General features: G+C 41.4%; 1 protein-coding gene across 1 annotated transcript in view; it reads right to left on the bottom strand.

Annotated features, from left to right (window-relative positions):
- Positions 1-27294, bottom strand: part of abcc4 (ATP-binding cassette, sub-family C (CFTR/MRP), member 4) — a 438076-nt gene that overhangs the window by 257973 nt on the left and 152809 nt on the right. The window contains exons 12-15 of the mRNA XM_043692688.1: positions 14688-14828; positions 6533-6570; positions 5578-5675; positions 4536-4682 (exon numbers count right to left, since the gene is read on the bottom strand). Of these exons, the coding sequence (XP_043548623.1) occupies positions 4536-4682; positions 5578-5675; positions 6533-6570; positions 14688-14828 (424 nt within the window). The remainder of the gene's footprint in view (positions 1-4535; positions 4683-5577; positions 5676-6532; positions 6571-14687; positions 14829-27294) is intronic.

Genomic DNA, 27294 nt, shown 5'->3' with positions numbered 1-27294 from the left:
GGGGTTCCCGGACTATGAGGTTGGAAGCTGTGGGTGGGAGATCTCCTGAGGTGATGAGGTTCTGTATGGTCTGGGTGATGATGGTTTGGTGATGGGGGATGGGGTCATGGTCGAGGGGGCGGAAGGAAGAGGTGTCCTCGAGTTGGCGTTTGGCTTCAGCGGTGTAGAGGTCAGTGTGCCAGACTACCACTGCGCCCCCTATATCTGCTGGCTTGATGGTGAGGTCGGGATTGGAGCAGAGGGGTTGGAGGGCTGTGCGTTGTGAGGGTGAGAGGTTGGAGTGGGGTGAGAGGTAGATAGGTTGAGGCGGTTAATGTCCCAGCGGCAGTTGGAGATGAAAAGGTCGAGGGCAGGTAATAGGCCAACGCGGGGTGTCCAGGTGGATGCAGTGTGTTGGAGGTTGGCGAAGGAGTCCTCGGAAGGTGGACGGGAGTCCTGATTGTGTAAGTAAGCTCGGAGGCGGCGGAAGAAGTGTTCGACGTCACGGCGTGTATTAAATTCATTGATGTGTGGACGGAGGGGGATGAAGGTGAGTCTTTTGCTGAGGCTCATACCACTGCTACCAACATGCTTAATACCAGTTGTACTTCAGTTAGACCACTGTCTCCTGACCACTTAAAGGGTGCAGAAGAGTTGTGGAAATTAAGGTATCGAGTTGAAATGGAGGAATCTTTTGATAGAGCTCATTCCCACCATTAAAATGATTCTGATAGCTTGCCACTATCACTCTGGGACATCATCCTTCACTGACCAATCTCAGGAAGCAGCAATCAATAGCAACATTAGCTGAAAAGTCAAGCCCTGCTCACCATCCAGCAGTTACGCACAACATACAAAGATGTTTACTGGTAGAGGAGACCATGCAAGTGGAATCAAGTTCAGGACAGTGATGTTTTTAGGCTACAGTATATGTCGCACTACTTTGACCTCTTTGCTTCCACTATTCTACTGTATTATAATTGCCCCTGCGAGGGAATATCCAGCACACCACAATTTCATCTCCAGCATCAATGTCCAAAAGAAGAATAGCTATTTAGTTTCTTTCAAAAACTTTGACTCCCTGCCTGCCCCCGCTCAGCAAGAATAGTGTGAGAGGTTAAGGGTAGTCCAGGTTGGTTTCTTGGCCTGAGGTTGCTTATTCATGCTTGACAGCTATGGAGTTGTGTGTGCAATTCTGGTCTCACTTCTATAGAAAAGTGTTGTGAAACTTGAAAGGGCTCAGAAAAGATTTGCAAGTATGTTGCCAGGATTGGAGGGTTTGACCTATTGGAAGAGGCTGAATAGGCTGTTTGCCCTGGAGCGTCGGAGGCTGAGGGGTAATCTTACAGAGATTTATAAAATCATGAGGGGCATGGATAGGATAAGTAGATAAGGTCTTTTCTGTGGGGTGGTGGAGTCCAGAACTAGAGGACATAGGTTTAGGATGAGAGGGGAAAGATTTGAAAGGGACCAAAGGGGCAACTTTTTCATGCAAAAGCTGATGCGTGTATGGAATGAACTGCCAGAGAAAGTGGTGCTGGTACAAATACAACTTGTAAAAGGTATCTGAATGGATATATGAATAGAAAGAGTTTAGAGGGATATGGGCCAAGTGCTGGCCAATGTGACTAAATTAATTTAGGATACCTGGTCAGCATGGACGAGTTGGACCGAAGGGTCTGTATCCGTGCTTTAAATTTCTATGACTCGAAGTCACATTTAATGATTTCTAAGATGACTAACTTAATACAGGCTGGCAAGGCGAACCACAGTAGAGATGCCAACTGGACAAGACGATAAAGGTAAAGGTTATTTTTTTTAAATTCTGTTCAAACTGCTGACAAGCTTGGAGGAATTGGACCTCTCTAGCTCCATCCTGGCATCCACCAATATTTACCATTTAGGTTTCTCATGTCTACCCAAATATCCAACCGTTTGATGGCCTTACCCTGAAAGAAAAACTTGTGTCTATGCAATATTTTTCCTGATCAAAGGATATCCCAAAACACTTTACAGTCAACAAAATACTTTAAAGTCTAGTCATTGTAATGAATGCTGTTGGTAGTCCTTCATTAATTAGGTTTATAAGAATTAACATCTTTTGCCTTACATAGAATTTCCATATCATTTCTATTGCTGAACTGACTCCAAGAATTTGACTTTCCTTTCTTATGTCCAACACTTCCACCAAATATCACAGGCACACTCTTCCTAAAACATGCAAATATTTTTTAATCAAGACTATTATTCTCAGTGATTTGTTCATATGTTCACATAAATATGCAACTTCTTACCACCCCAATCTCTCACTGATTTTTTTTTCCATTTTATTCCTTTTCCTTTAATATTGGAGGAGGATTTGGACTCTGCTTGCACGTCCCCTGAATGGTTATTCAAAGGATGCATCAAACATTATTGAAGAAGCTGTTTGAGAACAAGTGAGATTTCTGGGATTATTCTGATCCTGATTTGCAAGATTTTTGCACTTCCAGGAGAGATCATGCATTTTTCCCAGCCTAAGTTGGGCAGCCAAACAAAATATAATTTTGGTTGAGATTGACTAGCTCAGCACAGATGGATAGTTTCCTGCTATGAATCTTTTCAGGGTGAAATCAGGATTATCTAGGGTTTTCATCAAGGATTCAATTTTAGGCTATTACAATCCAAGTTTGACAATACATAATTACTTGAGTTGCCATGCTTTCCATTTTATCTTTTTCAAATTTGATGTTTTCCTGTGCAAGAAACAAAGCCCTTAACTAAGTTTCTAAACTGAAGAAAATTACAACTTATTTTACTAATTTAACAAACAAGACAAAGTCCAATAGTTGTAGATACTGTTAAATGTTGTAAATCTCCTTTACAAGTATTCTTGCATTTTATCTTTAAACTAAACCTTAGCTTACAGTCAGAGTTTTCAACATCACGGAGATCAAGGACTGAGATTTTTATGTTCAAAGCAAATGAATCAGATGTTTCTACCTTGATTTACTTTTCTGATATATTTCAAAATGGATTACATTTCACAATTCAACATAAGTAAGATTCACTCCACCTGAATGCAGTTTTACAGGCCTGATCCAGATTCAGGAAAGTTAATTTCTGGATAAGTGGCAGGTAGCAGCCACATGTCAAGGCTTATCGACAGTGATGAATACTTTAAAGGTCACTAAATCAGGGGGCGCAAAGATAGTTAATCAAACTTTTGTTTTCATCCTTTCCTTGAATCATCTGTAGGCACATTTTTCCATCAATTTAAATTTAAAAACACACTAGTTGCTGAGAGTTGTCACTGACCAGGTTACCTGAAGTAATTCAAATGAATGACAGAATGCAGACATATAATTACACAGGAGCAGGAACAATGCGCCCTGTAAACTTCAAGGTTGCACCACCGTGTCATATGAAGGGGCTGACTGCTCAGAAACAATGACTGAATAAACTGATTGCATGCAAACACTGTTCCTTTTGAGATGCAGACATGCATGCATGGTTGCAAGTCAATTTTAAAAAGATGGACAAGGCAAAAATCTAAACAAGGCAAAAAACTAGTCTTGTAGTAAACAGAAGTTCAGTGTAGTGAACAAGGAACATTGAGCAGAAGTAGGCCCCGCAATCTTCATTAGCCATTCAATGATACAGAATCATACAGAAGTGGCTTATTGAGGCTGTACTGATGAGAACTACCTAAATCTACACTAATCCCATTTTCTAGCACTTAGACCATAGCCTTGAATGTTATGACATTTCAAATGCTCATCCAAGTTCTTTTTATAGGTCATAACATTCAAGGCTGTTCTGAAACCTAACTGCATATGTCTGTCTTTGCCTCGTTACCCTTAATATCATTGTTAATAACAAAAATCTATCAAACTCCACTTTAAAATAAACCATCAATTCAATATGAATTGTCATTTGTAGAAGAAAATTTCAAACTTCACCACACTTTTGTTTAGAACACTTGCCCTGGAAGTTCTACTCATAGCCCTTAACTCCCCAACCAGTGGCAATATTTTCTCCAATAAACACAGAAATCTCTGGAGAAACTCAGCAGGTCTGGCAGTATCTGTAGAGAGAAAGCAGAGTTAACACTGAGTCGTCTAGAATATTTTGCTTCAGATCGCCAGCATTTGCAGTTCTTTGTTTTAATTGTTGCACTATTTTCTCTATTTGCTTCCCATCATATCACGAAAATTTGGTTCAAATCACCACTAAACTTGGAAACGACAAGAAACACTTCAGTTTATGATCATGCAAAACTGCTTGCATGATACTTAATATAACGGCAGTTCTGATGAAGAGTCATCATGACTCAAGTTAAGTCTATTTCTCTTCACAGATGCTGTCAGACCAATTGAGTATACCCAACCTTTTTTTTGTTGTTATTATACAATAATGTTTTCCATCAGTCAGTTAGAGAACACTGTCCCCTAGTGGTAGTTGTACATCATTACATATATCAAGCAGTAACTTTAAATTACTGCTGCATTACAAAGGTTTACTAGAGTGCTAGCCATTTGCTATTCAAATTGGAATATATAAAATTCTATACTTACCAATAGGATTTCTATCAAAGAATAAAACAGGAGCTCTTATAATGCATGCAAACATTCTGTTATGCAACTCCTTAGATGCATTCACCAACACATTGAAAATGATCAAACTTCGGGTAATTCCAAAAAGTATCACAGCTATTGTTAAACCTAGAAGAAAGTAAAATCTGTTCAGTTCATCAACTGATTACAACATTAACAACTTATTAAAATGACAATGCTGGCACAAATTTTCCTTGAACATAACAACGAGAAATTAAATTATAACTTCTAAATTCTTTGAATTTCATGTTTTTAGAGACAGAATTCAAGTTCAAAAGGCTTTTCAGGATCTTCCATTCAATCATTTTGTGGAAGCATGAATCGTACAATTTTACTACTTCAATATTTAGTTAAAGAAAGCAAAATAAGCTAAAATATATCTTCCATTCTTATTTTAGAGGTTAAGAGATTGCAAATTTGAGCTATTAAGTCGATAACTGACCAACAGTTCATTAGCATACTGAGCAAATGCTGTATTGCTCAGGGGTCCAGCTTAATTACAATATCCTTTACTAGTGTTTCCAGTGAACATAATGATTCTGTTTTGAAAAGTAAGTCATTCTTTTTATGTCCTTGTCAACATTCCCCCTTAACCAACAATGAACTACTTTTGAAGTACAATCAAAAGTACAGTTGAGAAGCAGTTTTGGAAATTCATAGAAACGATGTGAAGTACAAACTGCATGGATCAATATGTTCTATTTTTATATGTGGTACGAGAACAATTCTTCTGTGCAATTGTTTCCAACACTTCATTTTACTGCTGTTAAAATGTTACAAAACACAAAATTATTCCTGAAGGTGCACAAGGAGGTTTGAGTGTCAGGTATATACACAGAGTCTTTCCCAGAGGAAAAAGTGCTCAAAGGGAAATGAACCGGTTTATGCATCGTCAGAGTGATACTGTCAGATCCTGGGAGAAGGCCATCTTCTTACAAATTCTGTGATGAAACAGTACTGAATGATTGACTTTTAAACAAAACAGATCCCATCTTCTCTGTACCTGCATAGATTCCCAAGTAAAAGTTCATATCCAGCTGCTGCATTGTGTTATTTTGGCTATTTATTTGAGTCATGTTCAATTGGTCTTGACTTGTCGCCCTGCAAAACATAAAAGCAATGTATCATGTTATATAAAATATTTAATTTGGTTTTGTCAGTTATATTGTGCATAATCCAGTTTGAACTTACTAAACTAGATTTCGATCACTAGTGATATGGCACAGAAATGTAACAATACCATTGCATTTTGCAGGAAAACATTTTCCTTTAAAATCATATGTCTTAGTTCATACTCGACATATCATGTCTTCATTTTACCATTCTGGAGATGATTCTTATTTGTATTTCTGGAGAGTCCAAAGGTAGGTAAGAATATTTGGAGACAATTCAAAAGGGGCGTGCAAGTTTAAGTCTCCACTAAAAATGTTCTGAATACTGCAGAAATAGAACTAAATTTAACTATGATGCAACTGAACAAAAACAGTTTACAATTGAATGTTCTTTGGCTTGTTCCCTTCACCATTAGAATGTTATATTTAAAGTGCTTAATTTTGATCAAGAATTTGTAGATGCGGATGTTTTAAAACCAAAACTTGTTTTTTGTTTACAAAATCAGGGTCACATTTTAAAAAAGGCGCAGCATGAAGGAAGGCCAGAAAATTTATGTTTATTTCTTCATGTATACGATATCTCTCGGCACTTGCATGCTCCAAGAGTCTTGGTTCAAAACAAAAAATAACTTACAGCACTTCTTAGCAGTATTTTTTTGAAAACTAATTCCAGGATATTGTGAATAAGGTCTAAAACAGCCAGAATAAGGAGTCCACATTTTATTCTGAAAGTAAGAGATGAAATTGTGTAAGGGATAAAGGGATCTCAATATCAATACTTTTTTAAAAAAAAAACAAAGTTGTGACCATCAAAACACACTACAATGTTAAGAGAATTAACCTTACCAGTAAGATAGCCACCAGTCCTGAAGTACATAAGACACCTGCAGCCGAAAAAAAGGAAACCAAGAAATCAGGATTGAATACATAAATTATCAGGTTTAAATGCTCATCTGCTTAAATATGGTCTCCAATGTATGCAGAGGGTAGCAATTTCGCACAACACAAATGAAATTTCCCCATCCGCCAACCTGATGTCACACTGTAATTATCTAGTTGAAAACAGGAAGTTGCCAATGTTTGTACATGGGCAAATGGTATAGAGTTAGACAGATGTACAAGGTAACCAAACATAAAATTGACAAAGTATAAAAATATCAGAAAAAAAAAGAGCCCACACATTAATAATTGCCTACACAATAAATACAAAACAATAATGAGCATTTATTGATCCAAATCTTAAAATTGTAATTTTGGTCATTACTATTAATTCTACCAATCTCAATTATCATAATTTTGAACATCATCATCAAATCACCCTTCAATCCTCTTGTTCCAAGAACAATTCTACTTTTGCTAATCTAACCATGAAGCTCAGCAAAACTGAATTTGAAAATGTACACAAGATGTACACAAAATTGAGATCAACATTCCTCGCACACATTGGCTGAGAGAAGGGTAGGACCGACTGCTCTACATTCTAGGGTTTAGCTATTTCATGTGTGATAGAGAGGGGTGGGGAGTAGCATTACTGATCAAGGAGAATGTCTCAGCTGTACAGAACACAGAGAGGATATCTTGGAGGGCTCATTCAGTGAAGTCACATGGATAAGAAATTAGGAGTAAGAAAGGCGCAAACCTATGATGGGGTTAAGTGATAGGTCTCCCAATAACCAACAGGAGATAAAGGAACAGGTCTGTAAGCAGATCATGGAAAGCGTAACAACAGCAGGGTTGATGTAGCGGGTGATTTTAACTTCGCTAATATTAAGTGGAACACCCTGAGTGCCAGGGGCTTAGTTAGGATATAATCTGTTAGGTGCGTCCACGAGGGTTTCTTTAAGCAAAATGTAGATAGTCCATTTGGGGAATGAACCTGGTCAGGTGATCGAAGTTTCAGTGGGGTGTATTTTGGGAACAGTGATCATAATTCCTTTAGTTTTAAGATAGTTATGGATAAGGATAAGTCTCGTTCTTGAGTGAAAATTCTAAATTGGGTTGAAGGCTAATTACAACAGTATTAGGCAGGAACTGGATAAATTAGATTGCGGCCAATTGTTTGATTGTAAACCCACATCTGTAAGAGAGTTCGGGACCAGCAAGTTCCTGTTAGGATGAAAGATAGGATTGTAAGATTTGGGAACCTTGGATGACAAGAGATATTAAAAGGTGAGTCAAAATGAAAAAGGCAGCACATGCAATGTTTAGGAAACTGAAATCAAACAAAGCCTTTGAGGAGTTAAAGGGAGCATAAAAGAACTTAAACAAGAAATTAAGACGGCTAGAAGGGACCATGGGATTAATGAGAATCTGAAGGCATTTTACACATACATCAGGAGCAAGTGGGTAGCTAGGGAAAGGTTAGATTCACTCAAGGACAAAGGAGGGAACTTCTGGATGGAGTCAGAGGAACTGGATGAGGTCCTTAACTTTGCATCGGTATCCACTGAGAAGGACATTGATGATGGTAAGAATAGGTAGGGGTATTGCAGGTTCTGGAGCAAGTTAATACGAAGGTGATGGCAGTGTTGTGTGTCTTTAAAAACAGTAAGGTAGTAAGTCTCGAAAGCTTCAATGAGATCTATCCCAGAATACTGAAGGGAAGAGATTTCTGGGACCTTGACAGAGCCCTTAGCCGCAAAGTCCCAATATTGGAGAAATGCCAATGTTGCTCATTTGTTTAATAAGGGCAACAGGGATAATCCAGGAAATAATAGGCCGGTAGCCTTACAACATTGATAGGGAAATTATTGGACAAGTTTCTTAAGAACAGGATTTACTCACATTTGAAGAAGAATGGACTTATAGTCAGCTGCAACTTTATGCAGGGAGTGGTCTTGTGTCACAGACATAGTTCAGCATTTTAAAAAAATAACAAAGGTGATTGATGAGCTTAGGGCAAGTTGTTACATGGATTTTATTAAAACATTTTTGAAAAGTCCCTCCTGGTAGTCTGGTCTAAGAAGATTTACTCACACGGCATCCATGGTGAATTGACATGTTAATACAAAATTGGCTTGGTCATACAAGAGACTGGATAGCTCTGAAGGGTCAGTTTTCTGACTGGAGGTCTATGATCAGTGGTGTTCTGCAAAGATCAGTGTTTGGACCTCTGTTTTTTTAACATATATATAAATGATATGGATTAAAATATAGCTGGTCTGATTAATAAATTTGCAGACATCACAAACATTAGAGTAGTTTTGGATTGTGAGGAAGGTTTTCAGAGGATACAGCAGGATATAAATCAGTTAGAAACCTGAACTGAGAAATGACAGGCGAAGTTTAATCTGGAAACATTTGAGGTGATGCATTTTGAGAGGTTATACAGAAGATGAAAGTAAACAGTAAATGGCAGTATGTTGAAGAGCGCGCGCGCGCGCACACACACACACACACACTTTAACAAGGTTATGTTGTCCTTAGTTTTTTTTTCAGGAGGTCATAAAAACACAGGTTCTGAAAAGTCTGGGCTTGGATGGGTTTTAGTGCCAATTTGATTATAGCCAACAGATACTGCGTTAGGCAAAAGGCTTTTAAGTTTTATAAAAAAACACTTGTACAATGAAAGGGGAGTGGCCAGTTCTCCCAGCTCAGCTTTTCCCTGATTTGATTTGGTTTTTGGCAATCTGGTTATTCACTGAAAGCAGTCAGGCAGTGAAACCTGCTGGACCCAATGACGCAGGTCCATGTTAATCCTCCTCTCTGAAATCTCTCCTGTAAGACCCTGCGCTTCTTTTTACGTTTTGTGCCAAGGGGTGTTTAGGGGGATTGTTGCAAGTATTTGGAACAGCATCATTATGCTGGTATAATCTGTTGGATTTTCAGATAGGTTAAGTTATTCTGTGTTCTATTCTTTTTTGTTTGTGTTTCATTTGGTTAGCTTGTAAAAACAACTGGCAAAGTCAGGGTTTGGGTTACTTTCTTGAAATGTTTTGAGGGGCGCTGGCCTAGTCAGGCAACAGAAGTAGATAAAGAGATGAAGACGACAAATGGGCATGCTTACCTTCATTAGTCAGAGCACTGAGTATAAAAGTTGACAAGTCATGTTGAAGCTGCATAAAAGTTTAGTCAGGCCTTATTTGGAGTAGTGAAGTTCTGAGATTATGAAAAATCAAAACAAATACATCCATTTTCTCTGCAACTACCTTTTTTAAAATGCTAGAGTTTAGACTATTGTTGAAAAATGTGTTGCTGGAAAAGCGCAGCAGGTCAGACAGCATCCAAAGAGCAGGAGAATCAATGTTTCGGGCATAAGCCCTTCTTCAGCATCTGCAGTCCTCACTTTTTCCTTTTGACTATTGTTCACAAGTTCTGTCAGCTTCCTGTCCATCTCATTTCACAGTTCTTTATTTTCACTTAAATTAATTATTTGAAGTTTCTCTGCATCATTACACACTTAATTCCCCAATACCTTTGATGTCTTCTAAAATCTGTTTACTCTCTCTTTCATTTCTTTATTCTACACAATAATCTCATCTCTGCCTCTATGGGATCATATTTACTATTCTTTTTTTCTGCAAACTTGTAAAAGCTCTTACAATCTTATTTTCATCCTTGGATTTAAAAAAGAACTTTTCAACCCTCTGCTTCAATACTCTTTATTCCAACTTATAAGCCTCTTCTTTTAACCTAATATTAGTGTTAATTTTACCAGTTAGCCATCGCTGTACCCAGTGGAGTTTATTCATGCAATTGTTACAGTGGAGAAGGAAGCCATTCAGCTCACTGTTTGTGCACTGGTTCTCCAAACATGCAATTCACTTAATGCCATTCCGTGACCCTATCCAAGTCACCTTGCACTTTGTTCCTTCTCAAATTGTAGGCCCATCTCATTTTCAATACTTCAGTTGAACCTGCCTGGATCACACTTCTCCAGGAGTGCATTCTAGACCAAAACCATTGCTGAAAGCTCTAAAATTGGTAAATATGATTCTGCCTTAATAAACTCATTCCTGATTTCCTTAAGTAACTTGTGATTGGTCATGTATGATTAATTTTGTTCAATATTGTTTGATTAGATTAGATTAGATTACTTACAGTGTGGAAACAGATGCTTTGGCCCAACAAGTCCACACCGACCCTCCGGAGAGCAACCCACCCAGACTCATTCCCCTACATTTACCCTTCACCTAACACTACTGGCAATTTAGCATGGCCAATTCACCTAACCTGCACATCTTTGGATTGTGGGAGGAAACCGGAGCACCTGGAGGAAACCCATGCAGACACAGGGAGAATGTGCAAACTCCACACAGACAGTTGCCTGAGGCAGGAATTGAACCCGGGTCTCTGGCACTGTGAGGCAGCAGTGCTAACCACTGTGCCACTGTGCTGCCCCTTAAGATTTGATTTCCTACAGTATGGAAACAGGCCTTTTGACCAACAAGTCCACACTGACCTTCTGAAGAGTAACCCACCCAGACCCATTCCCCTTCCCTATATTTACCCCTGACTAATGCACCTAACACTATGGGCAATTTAGCATGGTCTGCACATCTTTGGATTGTGGGAGGAAACCCACACAGACACTGGGAGAATGTGCAAACACCACACAGACAGTCACCTGAGGCAGGAATCGACCCCAGGTCCCTGGTGCCATGAGGCAGCAGTGCTAACCACTGAGCCATCATGCTACCCTTAGATAGTTGTTTACCCTTTAGATAGTTGTTTCTAGAAATTTCTCACCACTGAAGTTAAACTAACTGGCCTTACCTTTATATAATTTTCTGAGCAAGGGGATGACATTTGCAATTCTCCAGTCCTCTGACATCAGCTCAACCAAAGCCTCCACAATGTTCATCTTATTTCTCTCACTACTTGGATGCATTTCCTGTCCTGATGCCTTATCAACTTTATCTAACCAATACTTCCTCCTCACCCATTTTAAACCTTTCCGGTACCAAGGAGTGAGCAGCATTTCCTTTCTTGATGAAAGGAGATGCAAATTATTAGTTTAATACCTGAGCCATGCCTTTCAGCCCAAATTCACACCAACCCTCCGAACAGTAACGCACCCAGACACATTTCCCTACTCTATATTTACCCCTGACTAATGCACGTAACGCTATGGGCAATTTAGCATGGCCAATTCATCTAACCTGCACATCTTTGGATTGTGGGAGGAAACCGGAACACACAGACATGGGGAGAATGTGCAAACTCCACACTCCCGAGGCAGGAATCGAATCTAGCTCCATGGTGCTATGAGGCAGCCGTGCCACCTACAGGTCATAGTTTAAGAATAAGGGGTAGGCCTTTTAGGACAGAGAGGAGGAGAAATTTCTTCATCCATAAAAATGGTGAGACTGTGGTGGTAGTTCTAGTAGTGGTTTAAACTGGTTGAGACCCCAACAGTGAATATTTTCAAGCAGTTAAGATACATTTCTTAGGGCTGAAGGGATCCAACAATATGGGAGAAAGCTGGTACAGGGCAGCTCAAAGGGTCAAATGGCTACGCCTGTTCCTATATTCTATGCGCCTATATTAGCCCCAGCTCTAAATCTCTTCATACTTAATTTCTTGGCTAAGATAGTTTTCCCCACCTGGGGGCTCCCTAAATTTCTTTCTGGATTAGAGGTGCTGGAAAAGTACAGCAGTTCAGGCAGCATCCAATGAGCAGTAAAATCGACGTTTCGGGCAAAAGTCCTTCATCAGGAATACAGGCAGAGTGCCTGAAGGCAGAGAGATAAATGAGAGGAGGTGGGGAGAAAGTAGCATAGAGTACAATAGGTGAGTGGGGGAGGGGATGAAGGTGATAGGTCAGGGAGGAGGGTGGAGTGGATCGGTGGAAAGGAAGATATGCAGGTAGGACAAGTCATGGGGACAGTGCCGAGCTGGAAGTTTGGAACTGGGGTGAGGTGGGAGAAGGGGAATTGAGGAAACTGTTGAACTCCACATTGATGCCCTGGGGTTGAAGTGTTCCGAAGCGGAAGATGAGGCGTTCTTCCTCCAGGCGTCGGGTGGTGAGGGATCGGCGGTGAAGGAGGCTGAGGGCCTCCATGTCCTCGGCAGAGTGGGAGGGGGAGTTGAAATGTTGGGCCACAAGGCGGTGTGGTTGATTGGTGCGGGTGTCCCAGAGATGTTCCCTAAAGTGCTCTGCGAGGAGGCGTCCAGTCTCCCTAAATTTCTTTTCAAAAGGTACATACCTCACTTTGCACTTTGCCTAACTTTTCTAACTATAAAGTACCCTGAAATACGCCCTGGATTCCCTTGACCTCTTTTCAACCAAATTTCACCAATGGTTATTACGCCAAGCAAATTTATCGATCTGTATCATTAAGTGGTTTATTTTGCTATGTAGAGTCAGGCATACCGCAATTAATTTTGCTTTGCTTAGTTGTGACATAATCTGTTTGATTTTATCAAATCTTCATCCTGTTCTACTGCCTTGTCCTGTCCCTTGAGACTGAGAAATTTACCCTTACCTTAAACTTATATCACCTTTATTGATTAATGCCTTTGCTGTTGGGAGACAGAATGTTACTAGCCCTGATTGAGTAGTCAGGGAAGGGAATCAGAAGCAGGGGAGTAAAGCAGCCAGCAGCACCTACTTTTGTTTGTTATACCTCCTCAGGAAAAGATGATGTCCTTGGACTTATTTTCCTTGAAAATGAGAGAGTGAACAACTTATTTGAACCACAGCAGTGCTTCTGGTGAAGGCATGTTGCTTGGTTGGAAGCACTGGGGGATTTTTACCCAGCAATAACAAAGGAATGACAGCAATATTAAACAGTGCAAGGGACAATGTGCAACATACAGATGTGACATTAATTTGTGACATAAGTATTCATCTGCTAATATTGTCAGAGCTCATGGGAAAATTTGACAAACAAATGCACCCTAGAACATGTACATAATGTACCAGTGGTGAAGCAAATGAACTTGACTTGGCAGATGGGGGTTCCAACTGAGTTAACTGTTTTATAATGAATCATATCAAATTTCTGGATTGGTATTCTAGATCCACTAATTCAGAAAAATTCAGAGTCCATCACAGCTCTCAATTGTGCCTTTTAACTCGTGGAAATATTTTGAGAAGTCATGAGCTGAGACACCCATCGTGGAATACCAATACTCTGACCTGCTCGGATAGGAACAACATTTGAATGGTTAGTCCCTGGTATTCCCTAGGCGCTGCAGACACTTGACTCGATAATAGTAGTGACATTGAATGGCATTAAATTGATGGTTAGGTCTCCTCTTGAAAATGGCCATTGCCTGGTGCATTACCTAGATAATGCTTCATAAAGGAATGAAATGTTTCTTTGTCTGAGGAATTACAAATGCATCTGAACATTCTGCAATCATCAGTAAGGATGCCCTTCTGGTCGAAGTGAAGATTTTAATGGAGCGTCCATGCCTAGGATACTGCCATGGTTAACTCCTGCACTGATGTCCTGGGAATGAGATACATGACTTCCAGCAACTGTACCAATCTTGCTTTGCGCCAGGTGTGACATCAGCTACAGGACTGTTTTCGCTACGATCCTTATTAATTTTAATTTCTCAATGCCCTAAAACTTTTCCCAAAATATTCGGATGCAAAGCAAAGGTATTACAGGATATCGGCCAAAGGCACAGGTATATGGAGTTAGGCCACAGATCAACCACATTTTCATTGAATGGTGAAACGGGTGTGAATGTCTATTCCTGTTTCTATGTTCTTCAGTAATTTAAAATCACAGAAGTCTAACAACAAAGATCAAACAAATCACAGATGTAAGGAAGGGTGTCAGCATATATAAGGAAACTGATTCATATGATCCATCATTAATAACAGCATGTTGATGAGTAGGACGGATAGATCTTTATGCAATTCCAGAGGTGCATAAAAGAAACTCTAAGTCACAGCAGCTACCAATCTATTATTTCACAAAAGAACTGATTGCTCAAAGCACAAGAAAAATACGACTCTCACATTTCAGGTGAAGTAATTATTTCTTAAGATTAATTTTCAATATCTAAAATAACTACAAATTCTATTTGCATTGTCACTTACTTGTGTCACCAAGTTGAGAATGATGACAACCATCAGCATAAAACCATTAGCACCTGCTAGAAAATATTTCTTGTAAATTTTAAAGCCAACTGATCCTTCAGAGTGACTCTCCTCCGGTGTTGCCGATAGTACAGACTCCCCCTGTCAGACAAACAAGTCATATAGTTATGAACCATTGAATATAATTTTCAGATCCTCACAATGTCTGTGAAGTATGAAGTCATTGAGAGGCCTTTTAGCCTATTGACTCTGTATTAGTTATAAACAACCACAAAACTATGCTAATCTCATTTCCCAGCAATGGGCACATCGTCTTGTATGCCTTGGCGTTGCAAATGCACACCCAAATGCTTCTAAAGTTTTGAGGATTTATGCCTCTCCCTTTCTTACAGGCGGTGAGTTCCAGAAACCCATCACCCTCTGGGTGAAAAAAGGTTTTCTTCGCATCCCTTCTAAACCTCTTCTCCTGAAATCTATACCTTTGTCATTGATTCCTCCACCAAAGGGAAATGTTTCTTCTTGTACACCCTATCTGCGCCCCTTGCAATTTTATTTAACTCAATCATGTCCTTTCTTAATTTCCTCTCCTCTAAGGAGAGCAACCCATGTCTAAGGGGTGGCATGGTGGTTCAATGGTTGGCACGGTGGTTCAATGGTTGGCACAACTGACTCACAGCACCAGGGACTTGGGTTTGATTCCAGCATTGGCAACTTGCCTGTGTGGAGTTTGCATGTTCTCCCAATGTCTGTTTGAGCTTCCACTGGACACTCCGGTTTCCTCCCACAGTACAAAGATGCGTAGGCTAGGTGGATTAACTATGCTAGAATGTGGGTTACACAGATAGGGTAGAGGTCTGCGTCTGGGTAGGGTGCTCTTTGGAGGGTGGGTAGAGGTCTGCGTCTGGGTAGGGTGCTCTTTGGAGGGTAGGTGCAGATTCGATGGGTCACGTTCTGTACTTAGGGATTCTATCCAATCTCTCTTCATAACCAGAACTCTTCAGCCCAGGTGACATCCTGGTAAACTTCCTCTGCACCCTTTCCAGTACAATCTCTCCTATAATGCGGATTCCAGAACTGTACACAATACTCTAACTGTGGACTAATCAATGTTTTAAACCACTCAGCTCTTAAACTCTCCCCCTTGATTAATCTGCCTTAGCTATTTTGTCTACTTGAAGAGACAGTGTACATGCTCACAAAGATCCTCTAACATTTGGTGTTTCCTAGGGTTCTACCATACGTCATGTATTCAGTTACCTTTTTGCCATGTCCAAGTGCATCACCTCACACTTACCCAACTTGAATTCCATTTATCACTGATCAGCCCAGCTGACCAGCAGTCAATATCCTCATGTAATCCAAGACTGTCCTCACTATTTACCATCCCACCAATTTTCATATCACCTGTGAACTTGCTGATCAACTCTCCTATATTCAAATTTAAATCAATTAGACATATCTCAAACAGCAAGGGCCCCATCACTGTTCCCTGGTGAATCCCACTAACAAAATAACACTCCTTGGCCATCACCTTCTGCTTCCTGCCAGACAATTCCATTCACAATTTGCCAAATTTCCATGTATCCCACGGTGTCTTGTCTTCACGATAGTCTCCCATGCAGGACCTTATCAAAAGCCTTGCTGAAATCCAAGTAGACCATATCAAATGCTTGCCCTAATCTATATGCCTGGTCACCACTGTAAACATTTAATCAAGTCGATCAGATATGACTCCCCTTAACAAATCTACACTATCCTTGATTAATTTCTGCCTCTGCAAATGCAAATTCATTTAGTGTCTCAGAATTACTTCCAATAATTTCCTCACCAAGAGGTTAGACTGACAGGCCTGTAGTTTCCTGGTTTATCTCTGGCTTCTTTCTTGAATAACAGTACCATACTGTTCTCCACTTCTTTAGCACCTCCCCTGTGATTAGAGAAGAACTGGAAATTATTCCCAACATCCCTGCTATTTCCTCCCTTGCCTCACTCAACAGCCTGGGAGACATTTCATCCAGTGCTGGAGGCTGATGTACTTTTAAGCCTGCCAGGCTGCTCAGAACCTCCTTTCTCTCAACGTTAACTCCTTTAAGCAGATAGTCAGAAGCCACACGACATCAGCTATATTTGAAATCACAAGCTATCACAGTGTAGCCCCTTCATCAGATGAAGCACATCACATTAGTGGGCGGCACGGTGGCACAGTGGTTAGCACTGCTGCCTCACAGCGCCTGAGACCCAGGTTCATTTCCCGCCTCAGGCTTCTGACTGTGTGGAGTTTGCACGTTCTCCCCATGTCTGCGTGGGTTTCCTCCGGGTGCTCCGGTTTCCTCCCACAGTCCAAAAGATGTGCAGGGTCAGGTGAATTGGCTATGCTAAATTGCCCGTAGTGTTAGGTAAGGGGTAAATGTAGGGGTATGGGTGGGTTTCGCTTCGGTGGGTCGGTGTGGACTTGTTGGGCCGAAGGGCCTGTTTCCACACTGTAACGTAATCTAATCTAATCTAATCTAATCTTTCTCCCTAATTTCCAAATCCACATCATCCCTCTCACTTGTGATCATTAGTACGAATCATTCACTTAGAATCCTTCCATGTCCTCTGACTCCACACACAAATTACCACTGTGGTACTATTTAGATTAGATTACTTACAGTGTGGAAACAGGCCCTTCGGCCCAACAAGTCCACACCTACCCTCAAAAGGGCAACCCACCCAGACCCATTCCCCTACTTTTACCCCTTCACCTAATACTACAAGCAATTTAGCATGGCCAATTCACCTAACCTGCACATTTTTTTGGACTGTGGGAGGAAACCTGAGCACCCAGAGGAAACGCACACAGACACGGGGAGAATGTGCAAACTCCACACTGACAGTTGCCTGAGGTGGGAATTGAACCCGGCTCTCTGGTGCTGTGAGGCAGCAGTGCTAACCACCATGCAACCCATCGTTATCCTTTTATCCTTAATGAAACTGTAAAATAACATAGGATTGTTTCTTTATTTTACCAGTCCTTATTCTTTCATGACCCCCTTTTGCTCTATTTCCATTTTATGCTTTCATTTGCATACTCTGTACATAGAACAATACAGTGCAGAACAGGCCCTTTGGCCCTTGATGTCGCATCGACCTGTGAACTATTCTCAGCTCGTCCCCCCTACACTATCCCAAAATCATCCACGTGCTTATCTAAGGATTGTTTAAATCTCCCTAATGTGGCTGAGTTGACCACATTAGCAGGTAGGGCATTCCATGCCCTTACCACTCTCTGTGTAAAGAATCTGCCTCTGACATCTGTCTTAAATCTATCACCCCTCAATTTGTAGTTATGCCCCCTCGTACACGCTAACATCTTCATCCCAGGAAAAAGACTTTCACTGTCTACCCTATCTAATCCTCTGATCATCTTGTATGTCTCTCTCAAATCCCCTCTTAGCCTTCTTCTTGCCAATGAGAACAGGTTCAAATCTCTCAGCCTTTCCTCATAAGACCTTCCCTCCAGACCAGGCAACATCCTGGTAAATCTCCTCTGCACCTTTTCCAATGCTTCCACATCCTTCCTGAAATATGGGGACCAGAACTGTACTCAATATTCCAAGTGTGGCTGCACCAGCGTTTTGTATAGTTGTAGCATGAAATTGCGGCTCCGGAACTCAATCTCTCTACGAACGAAACCGAACGCACCGTATGCCTTCTTCACAGCACTATTCACCTGGGTGGCAACTTTCAGGGATCTGTGTACTTGGACTCCAAGATCCCTCTGCACATCCACACTACCAAGAACCTTTCCATTGACCCAGTACTCTGCCTTTCTGCTTTTCTTCCCAAAGTGCATCACCAAACATACTCCAGTAAGGTTTCTGCTGTTTGACTTCTCAGTGCTTGACATAACCTTTTTTCTTTGTTGAAACTTTATTGCTGGAACAGCACAGCAGGTCAGGCAGCATCCAGGGAACAGGAGATTTGACGTTTCGGGCACAGGCCCTTCTTCAGGCCTGTGCCCGAAACGTCGAATCTCCTGTTCCCTGGATGCTGCCTGACCTGCTGTGCTGTTCCAGCAATAAAGTTTCAACTTTGATCTCCAGCATCTGCAGACCTCACTTTCTCCTCGAAGATTATAACCTTTTTTCTTTTCATCCAATCCTATATATCCCTTGATATTCAGGGTTCACAGGTTTCTTGGTACCACCCTTTGTTTTTCTTGGAGTGTGTTAATCCTGCACTCTCTATATTTGTTTTTTGAATGTACTCCACTGATCTACCTGAAAGTGTCGATTCCTAATACACTCTGGCTAAATCATATTCGATTTTATTAAAATCATCTCCCCCAGTTGAGAACATTGATTTCAGGTCCATCCTTGTCCTTTTCCATTACAATCTTGCATTTAATGGAGGTATAATTGCTGTTAGCATAAAATGCACCCATCCCACCCATTGATACTTCAACTACTTGTTCAGCTTCATTACTTAAAATTAAGTCAGTCCCACCCCCTCTCTTGCAAGGCTTTCTACATACTCTCAGATATATTTTTAAAATTCCACCCCTCTAAACTTTTCACACTATGTCTCCCAGTTCATGTTGAGGAATTTGACCCCCCCCCCCCCCCACCACACACACACACACACACACTATTGCTTCTTTTATACCTCTCTGAAATTTGCCTACTGCATTTCTAATTCTTTTGGAGTGTTATGGGGTATATAGCACACTTCTAACAATACAATTGCTCTATTTTTCTTTATTTTGGTTTTTAAGTTTGATCCTTATTTGAGGACCCTCCTCAGGCATTTCAGAATCTCTTTCCTTCTATATTGTTAGTATCTACATAAACCATAGCAACTGGATCTTTCCTCTTCCACTCCAAGTTTCTCTGCAGCCCAGATGCAGAATCTGGGCACCAGGCAGACAACACAACCTTCAGGACTGTCAACATTTGCCACAAAGAACTATAGCTATTCCCCTGCCTATACTATCCCTGATTACAACTACACTTCTTTCTCAACTCTTTTGAATGGCTGCCTGTACCATAGTGCTATGGTCAGTTTGCTCATTCTCTCTACTTTGCCATAGTATGAAATGATTAAATAGGCTTGAATGTTTACAGTGTATTCAGGAGCTGGACAGGTTGCACTTGTTCCAGTACGTAGGGTAGTTCTAGAGAGGTGAGACAGAGTTAGACCTAATTGTAGGAAAGTGAAGCCAGGGATAGTAACCAAAACTCTTAAGTTTCAAATTCATTATGGAAAGGATAAGGATAAGTGTCCAAACTGGGGAAGGGAGCAACTATTTGCAAGTAAGTCCATATTTAGAAAGCAGGAAAGTAGAAAGTAGTATGGAGAGCGCTCAAGAATAGTGCGTTCTTCCAAGAGTGAAAGGCAAGGATAGCAAGTCCATGGAGTCCTGGATATCATAGGATATTGAGAGTTTGATGAAGAAAAGGAAGGAAGCTCATGGTATGTATACAGCATTAAAAACAGGGAAGGCCCTTGAGGAGGTTAGTGTATGTAGGGGAATGCTTAAAAAATGAAATTAGGAGGGCAAAGACAAACCATGAAATATCTTTAGTACATAGGATCAAAGAAACCCCAAGGCATTTTACAAGTGTATTGAGAGAAAGAGGTTTATCAGGAAAAAAAAGTGGGGCCTATTAGAGACTAAAGAGGCAACTTGTATGTGGAGCCAGTGGATATGGGTGAAGTTTTAAAGAAAGATGTTTTAGTTGCACATTTCTATTGAGGTAGGGAGATTCAAGAGCATGTTAAGAGCAATAAGGAGGAGGTGGTAATACACAGTTAGTCGGCATAAAGGTTCATAAATCCCCAGGGCCTAATGAGATGTATCCCAGGTTGCTATGGGATACCTCACTGGCTATAGATGAATGCTAGATGACTGGAGGATAACAAGTGTGGTCCCTTTGCTCAATGGTAGCAGCTAATTAAAGACAAGTTAGTCTGGCGTCAGTGGTAGGGAAATTATTGGAAAGAAAATCTGAGGGACAGAATTAATCAATACTTGGAACAGCAGAGATTGACCAGGGATCATCAACATGGATTTGTTAGAGGGAGATCCTCCCTGAATAATTTAATTGATGAGGATAGTGAAATTGATATGAAGTTCACATGGACTTCAGTAAAGCGTTTGAGAAGGTCCCGCATGGAAGGCCAGTCCGAAAGATAAGAGCCCATGGGACCCAAGGCAAGATGGCAAACTGCATCAAAGATTGGCTTGAATATAGGGGGCAAAGAGTGGTAGAGGAGGGTTGTTCTTGTAATCTGAAGCCTATGACCAGTAGTGTACAGAACTGGTGCTGGGACCCTTGGTGTTTGTTATGTACATTATCGACTCTGTGAATGTAGAAATTAAAATGATTAAGATTGCAGACAACATAAAAATTAGTGAGGAAAATGGTCTCAGGCCACATTCTGATATTGATTCATCGGTAAATTGGGCAAGGCAATGGTAGATGAAATTTAATCCTTGTAATTGCAATGTGCTACATTTTGTGAGGTCTAATAGCGAAGGATTTACACAATGTCGCTAAGGAATACTGAGGAAAAAAGGGACTTTACAAATTCATAGATCCCTGAAGGTATCAGCGTAGGGAGATAGGGTGGTGAATAAGACAGATGGGGTCCTTATCTTCATTATCCAGGGCATTGAAAATAGGAGCAAGGAAGTATGGTAACAACTTCATAGAACATTATTTAGGACACAGCTGGAAATACTGTGCACGGTTCTGTTTGCCACACTCTTGCAAGGTCGTGACAGCACTGGAGAGGGTGCAGAGGAGATCCACGAAGATGTTGCCTGGAGGAAACAACTAAATTATGAGGTATATTTGCTTTCCCCAGAGCAATTATGTTTATTTTCCTTGGAGCAGAACAGGGTAAATGGGTGATTTGATTGAGATAAACAAAATTATGAAAGACATAGATAGGATAGATCATGAGAACCTTCTTCCTGGCAGGTATGTCTAAGACCAGAGGGTGGAAGTTTAAAGTGAGGAGTAAGTGGTTTAGCGATCTGAGGAAAAAAATTGATTTTACCCAGAAGGTAGTAAATATTTGGAGCCTGCTACCTGAGAAGATGGTGGAGGCGGTTACTCTTACAACATTTAAGAAGCTTTTGGACCAGCACTTAAAATGCTAGGGCAGCGTCAGCTATCAACCAAGTGCAGGAACTGGAGTTAGAATGGCTTGGCGTTTGTTCATTGGTATGGACACGGTAGGCTGAAGGGCCTGTTTCTATGCTGTATGATTCTATAAATGTCATTCATATTTACTGCTGTAATTTATTCCCTGATCAAGACTACAACATCCCATCCTCTTTTCCTCCTTCTCTGTCTTGCCAGAATATTAACCTGACAATCCTGCCCATCACTCAACTAGGACTCAGTGACAACAATGGTATTATATTTCCCTATTTTAATGTGTGCCCACAACTCAACTGCTTTTTTTTGTAATTCATTTGTGGGACTTTGGTATCACTGCTGGCCAAGCATTGATAGCCCATCCCTATTTGCCCGAGAGAATTTGCCCCATGTGGTAAGCTGCCTTCTTGAAAGCAGTCCACTTGTTGTGGGTTGACACACAATGCCAGTAGGGAGGGAATTCCAGGATTTTGATCCAACGACTATGAAAGAACGGTGGTATATTTTTAAGTCAGGGTGATGAGTGGCTTAGAGGGGAACTTGCAGGTGGTGGTGTTCCCAAGTAGCGCTGCCCTTGTCCTTCTAAATGGAAGTGGTTGTGGGTTTAGAAGGTGCTGTCTAAAGATCTTTGGTGAATTTTTGCAGTGCATCTTGTAGATAGTACACACTGTGCTACTGAGCAGCAGTGGTGGAGGGATTGAATGTTTGTAGATGTGGTGCCAATCAAGCGGGTTGCTTTGTCCTGGATGATGTTAAGCTTCTTTAGTGTTGTTGAAGCTGCACCCATCCAGACAAGTGGGGAGTAGTCCATCACACTCCTGACTTGTGCCTTGTAGATGGTGGATAGACTTTGGGGTATCAGGAGGTGCGTTACTCACCTCAAATCCCTAGACTCTGACCTGCTCTTGTAACCATTGTGTTTATATGTGGTGAGTCCAGTTGAGTTTCAGGTCAATGATAACTTCAAGGATGTTTACAGTGGGGGATTCAGTGATGAAAAATGTATTGCTGGAAAAGCGCAGCAGGTCAGGCAGCATCCAACGAGCAGTAGAATCGACGTTTCGGGCATAAGCCCTTCTTCAGGCTTATGCCCGAAACATCGATTCTCCTGCTCCATGGATGCTGCTTGACCTGCTGCGCTTTTCCAGCAACACATTTTTCAGCTCTGATCTCCAGCATCTGCAGTCCTCATTTTCTCCTAGGGAATTCAGTGATGGTAATACCGTTGAATGTCAAAGGGGTGGTGGTCAGAGTGTCTCTTATTGGTGATAGTCATTGTCTGGCATTTGTATGGCACAAATGTTACTTGTCCAGATCTTGTTGGATTTCTGCATGAACTGCTTCAGTTCTGAGGAGTTGTGAATGGTGCTGAACACTGTGCAATCAGCAGCAAACATCCCCACTTCTGACCTTATGACAGAGGGAAGGTCATTGATGAAGCAGCTGAAGGACACTCCCCAGAGGGACTTTTGCAGAAATGTTCTGGAGCTGAGATGACTGACCCGCCACAACCACAACCATCTTCCTTTGTGGCAGGTATGACTCTAACCAGAGCATTTGCCTCTTGATACCCATTGATTCCAGTTTTGCCAGGGCTCCATGTTGCATACTCGGTCATATGTGACCTTCATGTCAAGGGCTATCACCTCACCTCTGAAATTCAGCTCTTTTGTCCATGTTTGAAGCAAGGCTGTAATGAGATCAGGAGCTGAGAGACCCTGGCGAAACCCAAACTGGACGTTACTGAGCATGTTGTTACTGAGCAGGTGCTGCTTGATAGCACTGATGATGACCTTTTTACGAATTGGCTGGAGACTGGTACCTGTGATGCTGGGGACCACTGGAGGAACCAGAGATGGATTATCCACTCAGCACTTCTGACTGAAAATTGCTGTGAATGCATCAACCTTATCTTTGCACTGATATGCTGGGCTACCTCATCACTGAGGAGGGGGATATTTGTACAGCCTCCTCTTCTAGTGATTTGTTTAGCTGTCCACCACCATTCACGACTGGTTGTGGAAGGACTGCAGAGCTTAGATCTGATCCGTTAGTTGTGGGATCGCTTAGCTCTGACTATCACTTGCTGTTTAGGCCATTTGGCATGCAAGTAGTCCTGTTTGGTAGCTTCACCAACTTGATACCTGATTTTATTTTTTTTTAAGTATGCCTGATGCTTCTCCCTGCATGCCCTCTTTTTTGTCACATTCCTTGCATTAAAACAAATATCATCAAGCCTTGCAAATCTCCCTTAGGCCTTAACTGGCCTATAATTTGCATTGTCCTTGAATCACTCATAACATCTATTGTCTTTGACTCACTTGCTGTCACTTCTAATGTTGGCCATGCTTCCCTTCCTGCTGAATCTTCTCCTTGGATCCCATCCCCTCACCAGGTTAGTTTAAACCCTCCCCAACAGCATGAGCAAACCTTCCCACAAGAATGCTATTCAGGTGCAATCTGTCTGCTTTGCACAGCCCCACGTCCCCCCAGAACAGTCTGAATATCCCAGAAATCTAAAACCTTCCTTCCTGCACGATCTTTACATCCACTCATTTATCTGGACTAATCTCCTACTCCTAAACTCACTCGCACGTGGCACCAGCAGTAACCCAGAAATTATTACCTTTAGGCCCTTCTCTTTAATCTAACTCTTAACTCCCTAACTTCTGCTTGCAGGATTTTGTTGCTTTTTCTACCAAGTCTTTGGTTCCAGTATGTACCACTATCAGTTTGGCTGCCTTCCTCTTTCAGAACATCATGTAGTTATTCAGTGACATCTCTGAACTTGGCACCAGTGAGGCAATATACCATCCTGAAGTCTCTTGTGGCTGCAGAAACATCTGCTTGTTGTCCATACAATTGAATCTCCTGCCACTGTAGCTCTGCTGTTATTCTTCCTCCCTTCTTCTGCAATAGACCCACTCAAATGCCAAGAACTTGGCTCCCATTTCTTTCTCCTGCACAAATATTGCCCTTAAAGGATATATTTGCTAAAAAAAAGGGGATGGGCACAGGGCACTATCTGCCCTTTTCTACTCTGCCTGGTGGTCACCTGTACTCTTTTTGCTTATTCAGTCTTCACATGCAGTGTGACCGCCTTATTGAACATGCTATCCAGGACATGGGTAGCTCCAGCTCCAAAATGTGGCTAGCTTGTACCTGCAGCTAGATATACTTCCGAACATATGGTTACCAGTGACAACTGAAGCTTCCTGACTTTCTGTAAGCCCCTTAGTTACTTGCTAAAAAAAAGGTATGCTTATGCAAGGACTAACTTACTTTCCTTATGCTAACAGTAGTTCCCTTACCCTCCTTTGCTTAATTACTTTATATACCAAAATTATTTTATGGTGCAGTAAACTATATCAAAGACTGTGGACAGTCAAGGAGGATGGAGGAGATTGGGACTTGGGGAGGTGGAGTCATTTCATTGTCATTATCACACATAACGTGATTTGCGGCTTTGATATTTGCAGTTGAACATCATGATTTTGTGTCATTGACCTGCCTTCCACTCATAACTTTGAATATTGCTTTGATTAAAATAATTATTGAACACTGTCTTGCATGTCTATATTGACAGTGCCTCCACCACATTGCCAGGCAGTGCCAAAATGTTCTTTTCTCAAATCAAGTTTGCTTCCTTGAAAAATTACTCTAAATCAGTGCCTTTTTGTTCTCTATATTCTTCATAGAGATCAGAAGCCTGATTGGAAGGATCAAACAAGAAATGCTGGGAAAGGTGGAATTCAAGATGGAATGCAACACATTCAAGGTCTTTGACGGAGATTAGAGACATGATGGTAATTTGCAAGGAAGGTTTGGTTAACAGTCATCTTTTTAAGATGGGGAAAATGGAAGCTTTAAAGGAGAAAGAGGAACAGAAATTGAATAAAAGAATTGATAACAACATTCGCTAACATGGAGAAGGTGAAGTTCGGTGGTCAGTAGTTTAATGCAAATTTGATCAAGCAGTAGGTGGGGGTGAATTGTGGACAAGGTCAACTTACTGAGAGTATATGGAGAAGCAGGAGGCAAAGTATAGAAAGATTTGTGGGCAGCACGGTGGCACAGTGGTTAGCACTGCTGCCTGCCATACTAAATTGCCCGTAGTGTTAGGTAAGGAGTAAATGTAGGGGTATGGGTGGGTTGCGCTTCGGCGGGTCGGTGTGGACTTGTTGGGCCGAAGGGCCTGTTTCCACACTGTAATCTAATCTAATCTAAAAAATTAAAGATAGCCTAGGCAGGTCAAAGAATTCAGAGGCATTCACATGATGAGTTAAACAACATTGTTTTTTGTTGTAACTAGAGAAGCATAAAAAATAGGAGGTGTAAGCCATTGCCACTTTGAGCCTGCTCTGCTATTCAGTATGATCATTGTTTTGGGTGTAACACTTCTTCAGGCTGCTGTCTGGCTTGCTGTGTCCTTCCAGCCTCCTGCCTGTCTCCTCTGGATTTCAGTAACTGCATTTTTTTTGTCTCCATTCATTATGATCACGACTAACTGTCCAACTCAATAGTCTGTTCCTGATTTTCACCTATATCCGTTGTTACCCTTAGCCCCAACACCCCCTTGAAATTGTACAATGTTTTGGCCTTGACTCCTTCCTATAGTAAACTTATGTTTGCTTGTGTGATCATAGAACGAGGTGAGCAAGCAGCAGCTGACAATAGATCTTCCTGGATAAACTATGATTGAGAAATTATGTCTTCTAAGCTGGAGAAGTAGTGTTCCATCAGCAGTCACCAAGGCGACATTCAGGTCACAGAGAGTGACACACTTCCTTGCCTCCTACTCCATCCAAAGATGGTGTTGGATAAAGGATAATTGGCTGACAATGGCAGGTATTGTTAAAGAACAACCTTCTTCTTTACACATTTTTTGGGGGGAGGGGGTACACCCCCAGGAAAGGTAAATCAATAGTTCCCTAAGCCTTCCACTTAGACGAATGTTAGGAACTACATTACCATAAGCTTTTTTGTATTTCTAGTATACAGCTTTCTCCTTACATAAGTTGCTGTCATCATATCTTTGCGTTTATCTAAAGCAGGAGAAAGTGAGGACAGCAGATGCTGGAAATCAGAGTCGAAAAGTGTAGTGTTGGAAAAGCACAGAGCACAGCAGGTCAGGCAGCATCCAAGAAACAGGAGAGTCAACATTTCAATTCCACCGCCCTGTGTCCAAACACTTTAAACTCCCCCTCTCACTTCACCAAGGACGTGCAAGTCCTGGGTCTCCTCCATTGCCTAACTCTAGCCACCCGATGCCTGGAGGAAGAACGCCCCATTTTCCGCCTTGGGACACTCCAATAACACTGGATCAATGTCGATTGCACCAGTTTCCTCATGAGCCGTCCCCCCACCTTATCCCAGATCCAACCTTCCAACTCAACACTGCCCTCCTAAACTGTCCTACTTGTCCATCTTCCTTCCTACCTATCCACTCCACCCTC

The sequence above is a fragment of the Chiloscyllium plagiosum genome, chromosome 6 (genome assembly GCF_004010195.1).
Source record: "Chiloscyllium plagiosum isolate BGI_BamShark_2017 chromosome 6, ASM401019v2, whole genome shotgun sequence".
NCBI classification, from domain to species: Eukaryota; Metazoa; Chordata; class Chondrichthyes; order Orectolobiformes; family Hemiscylliidae; genus Chiloscyllium; species Chiloscyllium plagiosum.
This window is presented reverse-complemented; position numbering and strand designations above follow the sequence as displayed.